The 18,263-nt window shown below is 48.6% G+C and overlaps 3 protein-coding genes and 1 non-coding gene across 11 annotated transcripts in view; 3 read left to right on the forward strand and 1 right to left on the reverse strand.

Annotated features, from left to right (window-relative positions):
• The window catches only part of PTCD1 (pentatricopeptide repeat domain 1), an 18,721-nt gene extending 15,085 nt beyond the window's left edge, over window positions 1–3,636 (forward strand). For all 5 annotated transcript variants that reach the window (XM_032266440.1, XM_032266438.1, XM_032266437.1 and 2 more), the window contains one exon: window positions 2,648–3,636. In XM_032266440.1, coding sequence (XP_032122331.1) covers window positions 2,648–2,830 — 183 coding nt within the window. In that variant the 3' untranslated portion in view covers window positions 2,831–3,636. The remainder of the gene's footprint in view (window positions 1–2,647) is intronic.
• BUD31 (BUD31 homolog) lies at window positions 3,146–11,393 on the reverse strand. Of its 4 annotated transcripts, none has more exons than XM_032266452.1 (6): window positions 11,042–11,393; window positions 9,868–10,000; window positions 8,720–8,842; window positions 5,408–5,530; window positions 4,493–4,659; window positions 3,146–3,370 (listed from the first exon to the last, which is right to left on the reverse strand). In XM_032266452.1, exons 3-6 carry the CDS (start codon window positions 8,811–8,813, stop codon window positions 3,320–3,322), a joined length of 435 nt encoding a protein of 144 aa, XP_032122343.1. In that variant the 5' UTR covers window positions 8,814–8,842; window positions 9,868–10,000; window positions 11,042–11,393; the 3' UTR covers window positions 3,146–3,319. The 4 variants fall into 4 exon arrangements, with proteins under 4 accessions (XP_032122343.1, XP_032122344.1, XP_032122345.1 ...); XM_032266453.1 differs by having other exon boundaries at window positions 10,824–11,071; XM_032266454.1 differs by lacking the exon at window positions 11,042–11,393 and adding an exon at window positions 10,919–11,011.
• Window positions 7,322–7,425, forward strand: LOC116542002. The gene has a single exon (XR_004265034.1). It is a non-coding gene; the product is annotated as a small nucleolar RNA U13 (small nucleolar RNA).
• The window catches only part of PDAP1 (PDGFA associated protein 1), a 13,995-nt gene continuing 6,954 nt past the window's right edge, over window positions 11,223–18,263 (forward strand). The window contains exons 1-3 of the mRNA XM_032266451.1: window positions 11,223–11,504; window positions 15,435–15,526; window positions 16,849–16,956. Of these exons, the coding sequence (XP_032122342.1) occupies window positions 11,492–11,504; window positions 15,435–15,526; window positions 16,849–16,956 (213 nt within the window). The 5' untranslated portion in view covers window positions 11,223–11,491. The remainder of the gene's footprint in view (window positions 11,505–15,434; window positions 15,527–16,848; window positions 16,957–18,263) is intronic.

Raw genomic sequence — 18,263 nt, forward strand, 5'->3', positions numbered from 1 at the left:
GTCTCAAAAAAAAAAAAAAAAAAAATATATATATATATATATATATTGGAAGTTTAATAGGCGAAAGAAAGAGAAGAGCTCTCTGCTTGCAGAGAGGGGTACAGGAGAAATAGGTTGCCCCTTCTGCAGTGAATGCAGAAGGTTTTGTAGATGAGCTTGAGTAGTTGGTGTCTGATATACAAAGGACGAAAAAGATTGGTTGGACCAGGTGTGCCACTTACGCAGCGTGTGTAACAGCTGGCCATCCCACCCTAATCTTTTATTATGCAGATAGGTTCTCTACCTGGCCAGTGCCATGTTGCATGGTTCTTTACTGTACATGTGACGACAAAAGGGAAGATGGGGCGTCCATGTTGAACATACCTGACTCCCAGGTAGTCCTTTTCTATTGGCACAGCTACCAGCATTCCCCCATGCAAACTTCCAGCTTGCTTATCTATGTCTGCAGCTTAATTTTTCCGGCTGCTGTTTGTTAGAAAAGAAATGGTTTGGAGGTTGCTTTTTATTAAAAGGAAAATTTCGCCAAGGGCTCTGTTGCTCTTACTATCTGCCTGTCTCCTGTGTCAGCAGGAGCAGGGCAGAGTATTGGAATCTGCTTTGTCATGGCCACAGCGTTTCCCTGCTATTCTGAAGGTATCAGGCTCTGGGGATTTGGCTTTTGGGTCCATCAAGTCACACTGTGCTGAGCACCTCTGGAGCATCCAGAGCCACTGTGGCTTGGAGCACAACCCAGATGGGGTGGTGACAAGTAAATGTGCAGGGACACACACAGCCAGAGGGTGTGGGGTCAGGAACACCATGCAAGTGTCGCACCTGAATGCCATTTTGAGGGCTTCCTACAAATGGGTGGGGCAGCAGTAGAGATTATGCCTGGCAGCTGAAGGTGTAGCTGGGCGTCTTTGAACTGTGCATCTTTGCTTTGAACTGTTGGTTGCAAGTCTTTTCTCACTGATTCCAGGGTTTTTTATATGTTCTGGGTACTGGTTTTTGTTGATTACATGTTGTGTGTATCTTAGAGGATTGTCTCTTCACTCTGGTGTAGGGCTCACTAGGGGTCGTCTTAGGTTCAACTCAGCAGTCACAAGACTGTCATGGGCCTAAAGCATACTGTATTCAAGTCACAGACAGACGTCCCTCACTTAAAGATGGTTTGACTTAAGGATTTTTCAACTTTGCAATGGTTTTATCAGGATGTAACCCTGTAAGGATCCACTAACAGTGGGGTTACAGTTTCTACTGAATGCATATCACTTTTGCATAATTATAAAGCCTGCTGAGGTGGGCGGATCACAAGATCAAGAGATTGAGACCATCCTGGCCAAAATGGTGAAACCCATCTCTACTAAAAATCTAAAAATACAAAAATTAGCTGGGTGTGGTAGTGCATGCCTGTAGTCTCAGCTACTCAGGACAATTGCTTGAATTCAGGAGGCAGATTGCGGTGAGCTGGGATTGTGTGACTGCACTCCAGCCTGGCGACACAGCAAGACTCTGTCTCAGAAAAAATGGACCCTCTGCTGTGTTGCCAGCAATAGATGCATTTTCCTTTTTTTTTTTTTTTTTTGAGATGGAGTTTTGCTCTTTTTGTCCATGCTGGAATGCAATGGTGCCATCTCAGCTCATTGCAAACTCTGCCTCCCGGGTTCAAGTGACTCTCCTGCCTTAGCCTCCCAAGTAGTTTGGATTACAGGTATGCACTACCACATCTGGCTAATTTTTTTGTATTTTTCGCAGACATGGTAGTTTCTCCATGTTGATCAGGCTGGTCCTGAACTCTCGACATCAGGTGATCGCCTGCCTGTGCCTCCCAAAGTGCTGGGATTACAGGTGTCAGCCACTGCGCCTGGCCCAGCTGATCCTTTAGATAGGGATTCACTGTATTTCCCAAGCTGGTCTGGAATTCCTGATCTCATGTGATCCAGCTGCCTTAGCTTCCCAAAATACTGGGATTACAGGCATGAGCCACCATGCCCAGCCAGTAGATTGATTTTTGATTTATGATGGGTTTATAGGAGCAGAACCCTGCTCTCAGGAGCATCTGTACTGATATTCCGTGATGATGGTGGGCTTGTTTATCTTCGTGATTCTGTCCAGTTTTGCTTTCTGTGCTTTCAGGCTGTATTCAGCCCCTTCAGGTTTAGAAATTGTCCAGTCTTTTGAGTCACACCTTTAATCATTGTGTGGTAGTAGCTGTATGTCAGATAGTCGTTTTTGGCTGTTTTGGTATGTTCCAGCTCAGTTTCTGCCTGGTACATCATTTCTTTTTCCCCACCTCTCTGGAGCCCATCTGGGCAGTGTTGAGATGACAGGAAGGGGTGGGGCTCAGCAGGCTGTAGAGGCAGAGCTGGTGGGACCTCGGGGCCTGGGGTGCAAGTATGGATGGAGGAACACAGTGGTGCATATTTGGGAGAACGCTGTCAGGCAGATGGGAGTCTGGGCCTGCCCTGGGGTACCCAGCTGGGACCTGTTTCTCTGCAGTAAGCTACTTCCATAGTGCATGTTCACAGCTTTTCTGCTCTGTTCCCTGCAGCCACCTGGAAGGGAAAATGGCAGCGACCAGCTTCCTTCAGGCCTGAGCCAGCTTCTGAGGTTTGGGATTAGCTGTAGGTAACAGGCGGTGATTCTAGCCTCACTTTTCTAATTCCAGTACAAAGGGAAGAACACCTACCTGGAGAAGATTGACGGCTTCCGAGCCTATTACAAGCAGTGGCTGAAAGTGATGCCCGCAGAGGAAACCCCGCACCCTTGGCAGAAGTTTCGGACCAAGCCCCGGGAGGACCAGGACACCAGCAGGGAGGCTGTTGTGGACAGAGGCCTTGGGGGCAAGTGATGGGGGCATGGCTGGAACAATGTGCTTGGCCCCCAGTGCTCTGTGGGAGCCCCAAGACAAGTGAGCTGGTGTCACCTCCCGCCTAGGGGATGAGCCAGGCCCTTAAGAACAGCTATATAGTGTGTCATAGATGGTGTGAGAACACACGCTGGGTCCAAGGTGCCTACACTCCCAGCCGGCAGGTCCATGGCAGTTGCAGCCGCCTTCATGTGTCACCTCGCACACCACAAGGGGGCCAGCACGGAGCTGGAGCATCTGGTCCCTGGGGCCTGGTGCTGCCCCCAGGCCAATGCTCTGAAAGAACAGACTTGGGGCCGAGAGGTTTAAAGGTTTTATTTTTACAAATCACATCTGATGGACAGTAAAGTCTTCCCTGTAGAGACCGTGCTCCAACTCGGGCCTGGGGCACTGCTCGCTGCTCCCAGGAAGCGGGTGGTGCCACAGGCAGGAACCTGTGAAGTCCAGAGTCCAGGGTGGAGAGCGCCAGCCTCAGCCAGAGCAGCCACGGCAGCCGCAGTGTGTGCACTCGATGATGCGGCCCTGCAACAGAGGACAGTGAGACAATGCCTGGGCGCCACGCTCGCCCCTGTGTGCTCGCACCAACCCCCCCACGGAGAACCTGCCAACAGGCTGTATAGGGACAAACCTCAGAAACCCTTCCTGACAGCTCTGGACAGGGGAAATTTGGCTCCCTCATGAAGGTGGAAACAGCTACTGTTGACACTGAGGTTACATCTGTATGTGAACTGGTAATACATTATGCAAATCCAATACACATTTGCCAGTCAAGAAAAAGCAATCGGTGTAAATGAGTCTCGTTATTCTGCTAAGTGAATGTGGCAGACCCTGCATGAGCAGAGGTGGCTCTGCTACTGCTTGGGGACTTCAGGGTGAAGTGTGCTGGGACACACTGGTGAGGGAAAGGGCAGAAGCCTATGCACTTGAGTCACACCCTTCTGCCCAGAGCCCCCCAATAGCTGATGCCTGTAATCCCAGCACTTTGGGAGGCTAAGGTGGGCAGATCATGAGGTCAGGAGTTGGAGACCAGCCCAACCCATATAGTAAAACCCCGTCTCTACTAAAAATACAAAAATTCGCTAGGTGTGGTGATGCACACCTGTAATCCCAGAGCTACTAGGGAGGCTGAGGCAGGAGAATTGCTTGAACACGGGAGGCGGAGGTTGTAGTGAGCCAAGATCACGCCACTGCGTTCCAGCCTGGGTGACAGAGCAAGATTCCATCTCAGGGGTTAAAAAAAAAAAAGACAGTGATGGAGTGATGGTAACATGAAAGTATCGCTGTGAGGACTGAGGCAAAGGGACAGGAACTCCCACTGAGTGGCCACCCCTCCCTGATGTCACCCTGCCGCGACCTCAGGAGTAGGGCTCCTTACCACCATTTTCCTAAGTGAGGAAAGGGGTTCAGTAATTTGCCCAAAAGTGGAGTTGAGATTGGCCCCAGACCTACAAACACAGTCACGGCCACACACTGCCTCTCACAGATTTCCTGAACAGAGGGACCCACTCCTGGGAGGGAAAGCCAGCAGAACATCCAGGAACAAAATGACATTCCAGTCCAACCAAATAACGTAAGATCCCTTAGAGCTGACTAGGGCAGAATTTTGAGCTGAAAATAACATCAAGCGTGAGCATCAGACATTACCACTTCCAGCTTGCTTTTGGGTACACGGCAGATGCAATTCGTGCCAAAGTTGGTGTCCCGTGTCTGAATGCACCGCAGGCAGCACAAGTTCTCATATCCTTGCTTCTTCCATTTTGCGATCAGGTTTTTGTCTGCATAGCCTTCTTTAATACAATACTCATAAAGTTCTGTCAAAAAAGATGGGGAAAGAGCTTCAGGCCACGGTCTAACAAACCTTCCCACCCCAGGATCAAAAAGCATTCACCAGGTGCAGTGGCTCACTCCTGTAATCCCAGCACTTTGGAGGCTGTGGTGGGCGGATCACCTGAGGTCAGGAGTTCCAGGCCAGCCTGGCCAACATGGCAAAAGGCTGTCTCTACTAAAAATACAAGGCCAGGCACAGTGGCTCACACCTGTAATCCCAACACTTTGGAAGGCTGAGGCGGGTGGATCACGAGGTCAAGAGATCGAGACCATCCTAGCCAACATGGTGAAACCCCGTTTCTACTAAAAATACAGAAATTAGCTGGGTGTGGTGGCGCATGCCTGTAATCCCAGCTACTTGGGAGCGACAGAGACAGACTCCTTCTCAAAAAAGAAAAAAAAAAAATTAGCTGGGTGTGGTGGCATGTACCTGCAATCCCAGCTACTTGGGAGGCTGAGACAGGAAAATTGCTTGAACCCGGGAGGCAGAGGTTGCAGTGAGCTGAGATCGTGCCTCTGCTCTTCAGCCTGGGTGACAGAGTGAGAGTCTGTATCATAACAACAAAAAAAACAAAACCAAAACCAAAAAAATCCAGCCAAGATTGACTTGCCCAAATTTTTAGTAGGAAGAAAAATCATGACTCACACAGGTTGTAAGAATAAGGATTGTGGTTACTTCAGTAACTCCAAAGGAGTCAAATTTGAAAGGCCAAAACAGAATTGACTAATTACCTCTGCTGATGGCTTTCCGCTTGTAAAAGAGGTCAAAGATATATCGGGTTTTCTGGTGGTGGATCCTGAAGATGGGCCACAGAGATTCCACTTTTCTCTTTCCCTCATGAGGTTCTGTTTCAGCTGGGGAGAAACAAAGTATGTGTTTAGGGGAACAGGTTGGTCTGCACAGGATTTTCGTTTTGTAAATAACTAGTGCTAATGAATAAATACCACTTCACACTCACTAGGATGGCTACAATCAAAATTATGGCACAGTAACAAGGGTTGGCAAGGATGTGGAGAAACTGGAACCTTCAAACATTTCTGGTGGGAATGTAAAATGGTGTAGCCACTGCAGAAAACAGTTAAGTAGCTCCTCACAAAGTTAAACAGGCTGGGTGTGGTGGCTCACGCCTCTAATCCTAGCTACTCGGGAGGCTGAGGCAAGAGAATTATTTGAACCCGTGAGGCAGAGGTTGCAGTGAGCCAATATCGGGCCATTGAACTTCAGCCTGGGCAACAGAGAGAAACTCTGTCTCAAAAAAAAAAAAAAAAAAGAAGTTAAACAGGGGTGGCTCATGCCTGTAATCTCAACACTTTGAGAGGCTGAGGTGGGCAGATCATCTGAGGTCAGGAGTTCAAGACCAGCCTGGTCAACATGGTGAAACCCTGTCTCTACTAAAAATACAAAAATTAGCCAGATGTGGTGGTGGGGTCTCTAAGTAATCCCAGACACTCAAGAGACTGAGGCAGGAGAATTGCCTGAACCCAGGAGGTGGAGGTGGCAGTGAGCTGAGATCGAGATCATGACACTGCACTCTAGCCTAGGTGACAGAGAGAGGCTCTGTCAGTAAAAAGAAGTTAAACATAATTACCACATTATCCAGCAGCAATTCCACTCCTAGATATATACCAAAGAGAACTAAAAACATGTGCACACACAAACTGGTACATGAAGGTTCCTAGAGCTAAAAAGTAGAAAGAACCCAAATGTTCATGAATTTATGAACAGCGGAACAAAAATGTGGTCTATCCTTATAACAGAATATTGTTCAGCCATAAAAAGGAACGAAGGGCCAGGCATGGTGGCTCACACCTGTAATCCCAGCACTTTGGGAGGCTGAGGTGGGCGAATCACTTCAGGTCAGGAGTTCGAGACCAGCCTGGTCAACACGGTGAAACCCCGTCTCTACTAGAAATACAAAAGAATTAGCAAGGCATGGTGGTGCATGCCTGTAATCTCACCTATGTGGGAGGCTAAGGTGGTAGAATCATTTGAACCCAGAGGTGGAGGTTGCAGTGTGCCGAGATCGCACCACTGCCCTCCAGCCTGGGCAACAAAGCACGACTCTGTCTCCAAAAAAAAAAATAAATAAAAAAAGAAAAAAAAAAAAAAAAAAAAAAAAAAAAACAGGGTCAGGCACAGTGGCTCACGCCTGTAATCCCAGCATTTTGGGAGGCCAAGGCAGGTGGATCATGAGGTCAAGGGATGGAGACCATCCTGGTCAACATGGTGAAACCCCGTCTCTACTAAAAATACAAAAAAAAATTAGCTGGGCATGGTGGTGTGTGCCTGTAATCCCAGCTACTCAGGAGGCTGAGGCAGGAGAATTGCCTGAACCCAGGAGGTGGAGGTTGCGGTGGGCCGAGATCACGACATTGCACTCCAGCCTGGGTAACAAGAGCAAAACTCTGTCTCAAAAAACAAAAACAAAAAACAAGAAAAAAAAAACTCAGGTGGAATGAAGTAAGTACTGATATCTTCTATAACAAAGATGAACCTTGAAACGTAAAATTGACTATGGCAGTGGTCCTACAACTTTGTGAATACACTAAAAACCCCTTAATTGGATAATTTAACAGGATAACTTTTATAGTATATGATTAATATCTCAATAGAGCTGTTATAATTGTTTTAAATGATATTTTTGGATCTTTTTGTAATCCATGAGTGTGATGATTGGGTGTTTACATCCATGTGTGAGACGTGCCAGTCTCAAACCTTGTAACAACAGTGGCACGTTACCAGTGTGACATTAAAAAAAAGTCTTTTAAATTACAGAATTAGAAAACAGATTAAAAAAAAAAAAATCAACAAGGATGCACAAGCCAAAGAAAACAAAACAAAAAACAAGAAAAAGAAAAAAAAAAAAAACCTGACAAAAAAAAAAAAATCATTCAGTGGGCCAGGCGCAGTGGCTCATGCCTATAATCCTTTGGGAGGCTGAGGCAAGTGGATCACAATGTCAGGAGTTCAAGACCAGCCTAGTCAATATGGTGAAACCCTGTCCTGTCTCTATGAAAGATACAAAAACTTAAAAAACAAAAAAAATTAGCCGGGCATGGTGGCGCACACCTGTAGTCCCAGCTACTTGGGAGACTGAGGCAGAACTGGTTGAACCCGGGAGTTGGAGGTTACAGTAAACTGAGATTGTGCCACTGTACTCCAGCCTAAGTGACAGAACGAGATTGTCTAAAAAAAAATCAATGGTAACTGCTGTTCTCTGTTAAAAGGCTGGTCCTGGCCGGGTGCAATGGCTCGTGCCTCTAGTCCTAGCACTTTGGGAGGCTGAGGCGGGCAGATCACTTGAGTCCAGGAGTTCGAGACCAGCCCGGCCAACATCAAGAAACTCCATGTCTACTAAAAATACAAAAATTAGCCGGGCGTGGTAGCACATGCCTATAATTCCAGCTATTTGGGAGGCTGAGGCAGGAGAATCACTTGAACCCAGGAGGTGGAGGTTGCAGTGAGCCAAGACCACGCCATTGCACTCCAGCCTATGGCAAGATTCCTGTCTCTTTTAAAAAAAAAAAGGTAACTTGGTAAGTGGTCACACTGTGATCATATAAGGCCAACAGATGCTTGTGGCTTCAGACAAAATTTCCAAAGACAGCACAGGACACAGATTCACGAAGTGAGGGTTCATATGCCATTTACAGGGAAGTGACAGAAAACAGACGAAGCAAAGACTAATCGATGAAACTGAAAAGGAATAGCACTTCCAAGTAAATATACTGCATATGATTATAAATACACATCTAAACAAAATAGGAAATAACTATAGGTAGACTATTTGACTATTTGATCTATACTTCCTAACCTTTTATGTTCAAGTTGGCAAAAACAAAAGAACTTTTTGAGGACCTTTTCATTAATATCATCTTATTTTCAGGCACTTACATTATTTCCATGAGTTCAAAAGCAAACACAACATGTCAGTGTTAGTAGACCAGCCTCTTTTTATATTTGCATTTATGCCTGTCCCCTGGAGGCATCTAAGCCTGTGACCCTTGGATCCAGCCCACCCACACAGGAACTCCCCCACTCACCTTCTCTCATCTTTTGATCTAATTCATCTAGTGTTGGCTCAATCAATTCCCAGCCATCTGGGGGTGCTTTTCGGCTTCTTTTGACTTTAGGCATTTTCCCTCTACAGGATAATTTGCAAAGATCTGAGGGGGAAAAATTTAAATGAATTAGTTTCTGAGTCTCGAATCCCCAAAGACCTTTGCCAGCCATTAGTTTGGTCCAGGTTGACTTCTTCGAGGCAGCACAGGGTCATAGCTATGGGACAGGGCTTAGTACTGGCTTTGTTCACACCCTGGCTCTGCTATTTAGCCCCTGTGACCTTCAGAAAAATACTTAACCTTCCTAAGTCTCTGTTTCTATATCTGTAAAATGAGGATAATGGAAGCCACCTTATGTGGTCATTGTGAAGAGTTCATTATAATTGCATGTTATCATGCCTCGTGTATAATGTGTGCCTAAGAGACATTTGCTGCTGTCATTAGCTAACATCAACTACAAGCTTGGCCCTATACTGGATGTTGGGAACACAGAACAGTTACGACACAGCCTCTGCCCCTTAGAAGGTGACATTTTAGCAAGGAGACAGACAGACAAGAGAAAAAAAACTAATTACAATAGAGTATAAGGAGGGCTGTGACTTCGGGAGTCAGGAGGTGAGTATTTATAAAGGCAAAGATGGAAGGCCAGGCACGGTGGCTCATGCCTGTAATTCTGGTCTTGGCCAGCACCTCTCAAGGTGGGAAGATCGCTTTAGTCCAGGAATTTGAGACCAGCCTGAGCAATGTGGTGAGACCCTGTCTTTACAAGGAAAAAAAAAAAAAAAGGCTGGGCGTGGTGGTTCACGCCTGTAATCCAAGCACTTTGGAGGCCAAGGTGGGCGGATCACCTGATGTTGGGAGTTCAAGACCAGCCTGACCAACATGGTGAAACCCCATCTTTAAAAAAAAAAAAAAATCAATAAACTGAGCATGGAGGTAGGTGCCTGTGGTCTGAGCTACAGGGAAGGCTGAGGCAAGAGAATCACTTAAGCCCTGGTGGTTGAGGCTGCTGTGAGCCATGTTCACACTATTACACTCCAGCCTCAGTGACAGAGACTGTGTCTCAATAACAAACAAAACAAAACAAAAAATAAAGTAAAAAGGGAAAGATGGTTGTAAAATCAAAGTACCTTAAGCTGTGCTTCCCAAGAATATAGGTGAAAGATCTCTGGTCTCTGCAGTTGCGGGTTGGATTCTTGTCCAGCTCTAACAAATTATTCTGTGACTTTGAGGTCACTTTCCCTCTTTGGTCCTTGGTTTCATCTGTAATATGAGAGCAGTGGATTAGCTGATTGCCAAGGTCTCTTTCACACCAAACAACATACTACATAAAGACAAGTCAGGTAATGCCCATAAAAGAGGCCGCTCCAAATTCAAATAGCAAAGTGTTTTTCTAACCATATAGCGTTTCCTTGCTCCCAGAGAGAACTCAGGTTAATTATTTACTTTTCAGCATAACAGATTCATTTCTGTTTAATTCAGTCATTTCTCTTTAAAGAGTCATTTCTCTTTAATTCAATACAGAAGATACCTTCTGTAAGGTATCGGACAGTTTGCAAAGACCACCCCCGCCACAGCCTCCTCTCATGAACTCTCTAAAACTATACACATGAGGAATCTAACTCTAAGAGGTAGAATCAGGGTCACACAGTTGAGAATTTGCAAAGTCTGACTCTGGAGAGCTCCTGACTCCCAAATCTGTGGTCTTTGCACTGGTCTCCCCTACGCTGAAGCTAGAAACAGGTGAATTCTGGTCTCGGCCCCAAGGCGCATAGCCTGTGACAAGGGAATAACTGCTTTTCTATGACCCAGGAGAAATTCGAGGGCCCTGATACAGCCTGGGAATCAGAAGAGGCCTCCCGGAGGAGGAAATGGTAGGCGGTAACCAGATCAAGGAGAAAGAGAAGGTAGGAGGTAATCAGATCGCGAAGAAACATGTACCGGGAGGTGTAACAGAGACTGGGGCGCTCGGGGAAGGAGGCGATGAAGAGGAAAGGGAAGTGTTAAAGCCGGATTGTGGGGAAAGCTCATAAAAAGGACAGCATCTAAACTCAGCTTAGAAAAACAAAACAGAAGATGTTCCTACCAGAGAAAACGGCGCGAGAAGCCTAGAAGAAAACCCCCAAATCTACCATCCCCTCGGAAGAAGGAACGGGGCGCCGCCTCCTCTTGGTAGCCCACTCCGGTCCAAAGCCCGAACAATCCCGGTCCAGCCACTCAGACCACCCTCCAGGACGGTGCAGACCACCTGTCTCCCGCCTCAGCTGTTGCCAAGGTAATCGAGAGCCAAGGAAAAACACCTACCGGAAACTTCTCCGCCTTGCGTCGCCGCTACTCGATTGACGGCTTCCGCTCCTCAGGTAACTTCTTCGGCATGGGGTCCTCGCGGAGCCCCGCCCACCCCGCGCAGAGATTGCGTCATCTTAGATGCCCTCACTAATGCCTGTATAGAATTCCAGTGCCGCTAGTGCCCTTCATTCTCACTTCCAGTGGGTGGCCAGCAGGGCCACGCGTCTTCCTGAACGGAGAGACTGGCGGTGCTGTTGCCCGGCAGCGCGCGGGCAAGCCTGGACTAAGGCGGCGCGTGAGACAGTCCAGCTCCGTACAGAGGCCTCCCTGAGGTCCCGGTCCTTGCGGCGACTGCGGCGGCGGCCGCGGCGGGGACTGGGCCGGGCGGAAGAAGTCGAGCCCAAGGCATTTCCGGTTCCGGTGTCAGTTCGAGGCGCCGCCGCCGCCGCAGCCGCCGGAGCCGCGATGCCTAAAGGAGGTGAGGGGCGGGCACGCGTGGCCCGCAGGCCTCGAGGGGCGGCCTAGGTCCGGCTCCCGCTATCCCTTCAGCCCATGGGCGTCTCTGAGAACGGCACAGAGGGAGGTTGTCCGCACCGGCTGAGAGTCAGGGCTGGGCCTCGACGCCCAATTGACCCGCTGGGGAAACTGAGGACTGTGGTGGCCAAGAGCCACTCCCTCAGTGGTCTGAGGAGTTTCGGCAGCTCTGGGTCCTCGCCGGCGTGAAAAGCCGGATCCAGGATGCGCTTCTCCGGGCCTAGGGGTTCTGGAATCTATCCCACTTTTAGCCTGGCTGGGGACTGAGTCACCGCGTCCCGCGCTTGTGCCGGGCCCGCCTGCCTCTCGCGTAAAACGTGGGTCCTTTTTGGCTTCGGTTCAGCCAGGTCTGCCTACGGATACTTAAGGCGATGCGATGAGCCTTGCAGACCTGGCTTCGACTCTCCTGTTCGGTAGCGGCTCGGTGTGTTCGTTTGGGCTAGTCGCTCCACGTCTCCGTTTTCTCATTTGCCAATGGAGTATCGTACCTACCTCATAGTACTGTTGGGAGGCTTCAACTACGTAATCCAAGTGGAGTACGCAGTACAGTGCCAGGCAGTCGTTAAAAGTGCCCAGTAAACATTAACTATTCCTATTTTTAAGGCTTTGGCAGCTCTTGGCCTTCTAGGAAGGTCCTTAACTGCCCAGTCCATTGTAGCCGGTCCTCTATCCTCTTTCCACCTTTAAAATCGATAGTCCCCAATTTGAATGCCAGCTATGTCACTGTCTAATTCTGTGGCCCTGAACAAGTTAACCTCTTCCTCATCTGAAACACCGGGCTAATCCTCAGCTTGGTGAATTGGGGATGGGGTGGTAAAATGATAGCGCTCACAAAGTGCCTGGGTACCTCCTGGCACAGGACAAATATATTTGTATCGGTAGCTCATGTGTTATGTTGGTTAATGCACTCGGCCTACAGAAACATCTGCCTGGAGCGTTTTCAAACCTAAATCGCTTCCTGACTCCAGAGATAATTGGGCATTACAGAACAAAATGTGTTTAAACCTAGCGCTCTACTGATTTGTTCTGTGGCCGGAAAAACCTCTCTGCTATTGTTCCCCAGGTCCCTTCATCTGTAAAAGGAGGTTGCTCAATGAGCCATTCTCCTTCCAAAATTTTACTTAATGGATACTTTGGGCAAAGGTTGGAGGTTACAATTAGAAAAGCTTAAGTATGGGCCCGGTGTGGTGGCTCATGCCTGTAATCCTAGCACTTTGGGAGGCCGATGCAGGCAGATCATGAGGTCAGGAGATCAAGACCATCCTAGCTAACATGGTGAAATCCTGTCTCTACTGAAAAATACAAAAATTAGCCTGCCATCGTGGCAGGCACCTGTAGGCCCAACTACTGGGGGCACTGAGGCAGGAGAATCGCTTGAACCCGGGAGGCAGAGGTTACAGTGAGCCGAGATTGCACGACTGCACTCCAGCCTGGGCAACAGGGGAGAGACTCCGTCTAAAAAAAAAAAAAAGAAAGAAAGAAAACCTTACATATGAATTCATGGTTAAATGGTCTTTGGGCTTGTGAAAAGCTTTTTTGGGCAGAAAAGGTTTATGTGTTCTTGGGTTAATTTGAAAACCACAGAAAAACATGAAAGTGTTAAAAGTATCGGCTGGGCGCGGTGGCTCACACCTATAATCCCAGCACTTTGGGAGGCCGAGGCGGGTGGATCACGAGGTCAAGAGATCGAGATCATCCTGGTCAACATGGTGAAACCCCGTCTCTACTAAAAATACAAAACATCAGCTGGGCATGGTGGCGCTCGCCTGTAGTCCCAGCTACTTGGGAGGCTGAGGCAGAATTGCTTGAACCCAGGAGGCGGAGGTTGCAGTGAGCCGAGATTGTGCCATTGCATTCCAGCCTGGGCAACAAGCGGGAAACTCCGTCAAAAAAAAAAAAAAAAAAAAAATAGAAAGTGTTAAAAGTATCAAACCCAAGAGCAAGTGACTAACTCTGATTTCTATTAGGTTAACTACAAAGCATTTTTTCAAGTCTTGAAGAGCCTATTATAAAAGTTACTGTGGACCAAGCTAAGGTCAGGGTCCCATAACCAAGTACATGAGAGGAGAGCCTATAGTAACCAACTTTGAGTTGTTACTGTTGCCTGATGTATTAAGAGAGCAAGAAAGGGTATTGGTTTTTTTCATGGCACTCTTGCTCTCTCACAATGGACTTTAATAAGCATGGACTTAGACACCCCTGGGAACCTAGGTAGTCATTAAAAATGGGTGGTGTGGTCTGTAGCAGCCCAATTATGGCTCTGCAGCTGCTGTAAGAAATCAGAGGAGGCCAGTGTCTCTGCTACTGCCTCTGGAGTGCGAATCAACTTTGGCTGATTACAGATTCTCTGCTCACAGAGACAGACTCTGGAAATCAGGTGGGCCTAACCTTCCAGGAGAGATACTATGTGGAGGTGGGGCCATAGCCATCCCTGGATACTCAGGGACCAGCAGAGGGGGGTGCTGCCCTGCTGTAAAACTGGCTGATGGCTTTAGCAAGGGTCAGTCTAGTGTCCTGTCTGAAGAGGGTCAGACTATAAAACTGATACTTTAATTGCTAGTCACATTTTTAATTTTTAGACTGTGTAGTTAGGTTTGTTTTCAACTGTACTTCGTCAGTCATTTTTTAGTCTAAGCACAAAGTTTTTGCCTGTAGGTATTTTTTTCCCCTTAAGTATTCATTTTGCCATACTACTAAGATGAACACGAGGTGTTTTATTGTATTTCTGATATCTGCAGTAAATTACTTATGTGCTCAATGGTGGGTTCTCCCCCCTCCCCCCACTAAATACTAGAGTAGAAGGAAAAGTAAGTCTGGATGATTGTAGATTCTCTGCTTACAGAAACAGACTTTGGAAATAAGGATTTTTTGTATTTTTTGAGACAGAGTCTCACTGTATGGTCCAAGCTGGAGTGTAGCGGCGTCATCTTGGCTCACTGCAACCTCTGCCTCCCGGGTTCAAACAGTTCTCCCGCCTCAGCCTCCCCAGTAGCTCAGATTCCAGGCATGTGCCACCATGCCCAGCTAATTTTTGTATTTTTAGTAGAGACGGGGTTTCACCATGTTGACCAGGCTGGTCTTGAACTCCTGACCTCAAGTGATCTGCCTGTCTCAGCCTCCCAAAGTGCTGGGATTAAAAGTGTGAGCCACTGAGCCCGGCCATTAGTGAACATTTTTGTAGTGCTTATTCAATACCAGGCACTATTCCAGCCACTTTCTGTATATTGACTAATTATCTCTGTGACAACCCTGTGAGGTAGGGACACAGATGAGATGAAACTGAGACTGAGAGGTTAAATACCTGCCCATAGTCACCAAGCCAGTAAGGGTAGAACCTGGGAGTTGGACTCTAAACGTTGTGGAGTTCAGCACTCTGCTTTGTTCTAAGTCTCCTGGTTTATGAAATGGGACCAGCTATCACTCCTGTAACATAGGTTTGTTCTGAGGATCAAATGTGCCCCTGACTGTGACAGAACATTGCATAAAAAGCCCTTATAGTGACATTAGGGGTGTAAGTGGTACATGTTTCTGTGGTTGCATCCGAGTCCACTGTGCTTGGATTCTAAGGGACTAGGGGATGTAGCCAGTCACTGCCGTGCACCATCCACCACGTCCTCCCCACCAGTCTTCTGTGCAGGAGCCTTCATTTAGTACACAGTTCGGTGATGCGTCATATGGTCATGAGTTGCTTCCTGTGTGCCTTTGAACACGTGAAGGTGGAGGAGGTGTCGGGTTTGGGTGGTGCTGGGTGAGGGGTAGATGAGGTATCTGTGGGCTCTGATAAGAGCATTTCAAGCAGGACACAGCCCTCTGGAGGTCAGAGCAGTCAAGGCAGCTGCCTTCCCCTCATCTTCTAAACTGCTGGTCTCTGCAGGGAGAAAGGGAGGCCATAAAGGCCGGGCGAGGCAGTATACGAGCCCTGAGGAGATCGACGCACAGCTCCAGGCTGAGAAGCAGAAGGCCAGGGTGAGTACATGCCTGTCCAGGCCACACCAGTGGCCCGGGGTGGTGCTCTGCCTCTTAGGTTCACAGAGAGGCCAGGCAAGGACTACCCATTCTCAGGGATAGGCTAGCACATGGGTTTTGGGAGGGCAGTGAGCCCCAGGTGTGAGTCTCAGAACAACCATTGACAGTTGGATCGTATGTATCCTCTGAGTGGATCGGTTAGAAAGAACTGTGATCACTCTGCAGCAGCCGCCTTACTGGGGCTCTGTTCTTGGTCTTGTGTACCTGCTTTCTGGAGGCTCTCCCTCCCGCAGGCCCTGTCCATCCACAGCTCGAGCTCCCAGCACCCCTGCTTGTCTGCTGCAGCCACACAGGATGATTTGCCAGACTGCACACGGCTCGTGCGCTGCCTTCCTACACCCGCAGCAGCAGCAGCAGCGTGCTCTCTCCATCCCTGGAAACGTTTAGCCTCCGCTCCTCTGTGACTCGTGCCTCACCTCCAGGCAGAGCTGATTGAGTAGTTCCCTCTCCTCTGCTCCCACAGTACATTGTCCAGGCCACTGTTAAGAAATAGAATACGTCCCCCTCATTATCGGTATCTTCATCCCTACCACATCATTAGATCAATGCCTGGCTCAAGGGCCTAAGGGAGCAGTCAAGGCCAGATGGGTGCACAGCTGTGACATGCCCCAGAAGCCTCAAGAATGGAAAGGCCACATCTAGCTGGGGTCTCTGGGAGGGGTCCCTGGAGGAGCTGGCAGCTGAGCAGGACCTGGAGAATGTGTGGGCAAATGCCAAGAGGTGAAGGACGTGAGGTTTCTGTAAGGGATTTTGTTGCTGGGAAGGCCAAAAAGGTGGTGGGAAGCGGCCTTCTGAGGTGGTGTTCTGGGAAGCTGGTGCAGGATTTCATATGCATGAGTGGGTCAGGGTGGCTGGCCTGCCATAGAGTGGGAGCAGAGAGTGGGGAGGACTCACCTGGGAATCCCAGCATGATGGTTTTCAGCATGGTGGCTAGCCCTTCTGACCCCAGGAGACAAGCTTCTCACCCTGGCTGCTGATGTGGCTGGGTTAGGAAGTGGGGCAGGGCCCTCTGTGGCTGTGTGAGGGGCTTGCTGGACTGTGGGAATGGCCTCCAAGCTGTGGTGCCAAGTGCACAGGCTGCTTGTGTCTGGTCCAGGTCCCACTCCCTGGGGGCCAGGGTCATAGTAGGACCCTTGTCATCCTTGGTTCCAGCCTTCCAGAGGCTTGATTTCTCAAGGTCCACAGCCTGGGGGTGATGGGGTCACAGTCTTGGGGATTTGTTTTGCATTTTTGATTCTGCAGGTTGTCCATTTCTGAAACAGGAAGAAGAGGAGCAAAAAGAAGGTGGAGATGGGGCTGCAGGTGACCCCAAAAAGGAGAAGAAATCTCTAGACTCAGATGATAGTGAGGATGAAGAAGATGACTACCAGGTACTGAGTCTTTTGAAGGCCTGGGACCTGGTCTCATTTATTCAACAAACAAATGTTGATTGAGTGACCGTTTAGTACCAGTCCCAACAGTAGATACAGATGACGTCCTTGCTCTTGAGGGTTTACACTCCAACGAGGAGATACGGACAATAAAGAAGTAAATAGTATTGTTTCTTTTTTTTTTCTTTTTTTTTTTTCCTTTTTGAGACAGAGTCTTGCTCTGTCACCCAGGCTGGAGTGTAGTAGTGTGATCTCAAGCTCAGCTCACTGCAACCTCTGCCTCCTGGGTTTCAGCGATTCCCCTGCCTCAGCCTCCCAAGTAGCTGGGATTACAGGCATGCACCACCACGCCCACCTGTTTTCTTGCTCTGTTGCCAGGCTGGAGTGCAGTGGCACAATCTCGGTTCACTGTAACCTCTGCCTCCTGGGTTCAAGCAATTCTTCTGCCTAGCCTCCCGAGTAGCTGGGACCACAGGTGCATGCCACCACACCCGGCTAATTTTTGTATTTTAGTAGAGACGGAGTTTCATCGTGTTGGCCAGAATGGTCTCTATATCTTGACCTCGTGATCCGCCCGCCTCAGCCTCCCAAAGTGCTGGGATTACAGGCATGAGCCACTGCGCCCGGCCTTTGTATTTTTAGTAGAGATGAGGTTTAACCATGTTGGCAGGGCTGGTCTTGAACTCCTGACCTCGTGATTTACCCTCCTTGGCCTCCCAAATGCTGGGATTACAGGCATGAGCCACCATGCCTGGCCAGACAGTACCGTTTCAAGTAGTGAGAAGTGTTACTAACAAAACAGACTGTGATTGAGGGGACTTGGGAAAGTGTTGTGGTGATGAGGCAACTTATACACTGAGATCTGAAAAACAAAGCACAGCCAACTATGTGAAAATTGGCATGCAGAGCAGTTGAGAAACAGATTAGCAAGTGCAAAGATCCTGGGGTGGGAATAAGCTTGGCATGTTCAAGGACCAGAAAGGGGCCAGTGTAGCTGTGACTTAGTGGATAAGAAGTGGAGTGGACCAAGGCCGGGCGCGGTGGCTCAAGCCTGTAATCCCAGCACTGTGGGAGGCCGAGGCAGGTGGATCACGAGGTCAAGAGATCGAGACCATCCTGGTCAACAGGGTGAAACCCCGTCTCTACTAAAAATACAAAACATTAGCTGGGCATGGTGGCGCGTGCCTGTAATCCCAGCTACTCAGGAGACTGAGGCAGGAGAATTGCCTGAACCCAGGAGGCGGAGGTTGCCGTGAGCCAAGATCGCGCCATTGCACTCCAGCCTGGGTAACAAGAGTGAAACTCCG

Source organism: Sapajus apella, unplaced genomic scaffold (assembly GCF_009761245.1).
Source record: "Sapajus apella isolate SASKATOON/1434 unplaced genomic scaffold, GSC_monkey_1.0 scaffold159, whole genome shotgun sequence".
Classification (NCBI taxonomy): domain Eukaryota; kingdom Metazoa; phylum Chordata; class Mammalia; order Primates; family Cebidae; genus Sapajus; species Sapajus apella.

Coding starts and splice junctions, on each gene's coding strand:
- BUD31 (XM_032266452.1), bottom strand. CDS start 8,813: ATGCCTAAAGTCAAAAGAAGCCGAAAAGCACCCCCAGATGGCTGGGAA. Junction 5,531..8,719: donor AGATCAAAAGATGAGAGAAG/GTGAGTGGGGGA, acceptor GTTTCTCCCCAG/CTGAAACAGAACCTCATGAG. Junction 4,660..5,407: donor GCGGAAAGCCATCAGCAGAG/GTAATTAGTCAA, acceptor CTTTTTTGACAG/AACTTTATGAGTATTGTATT.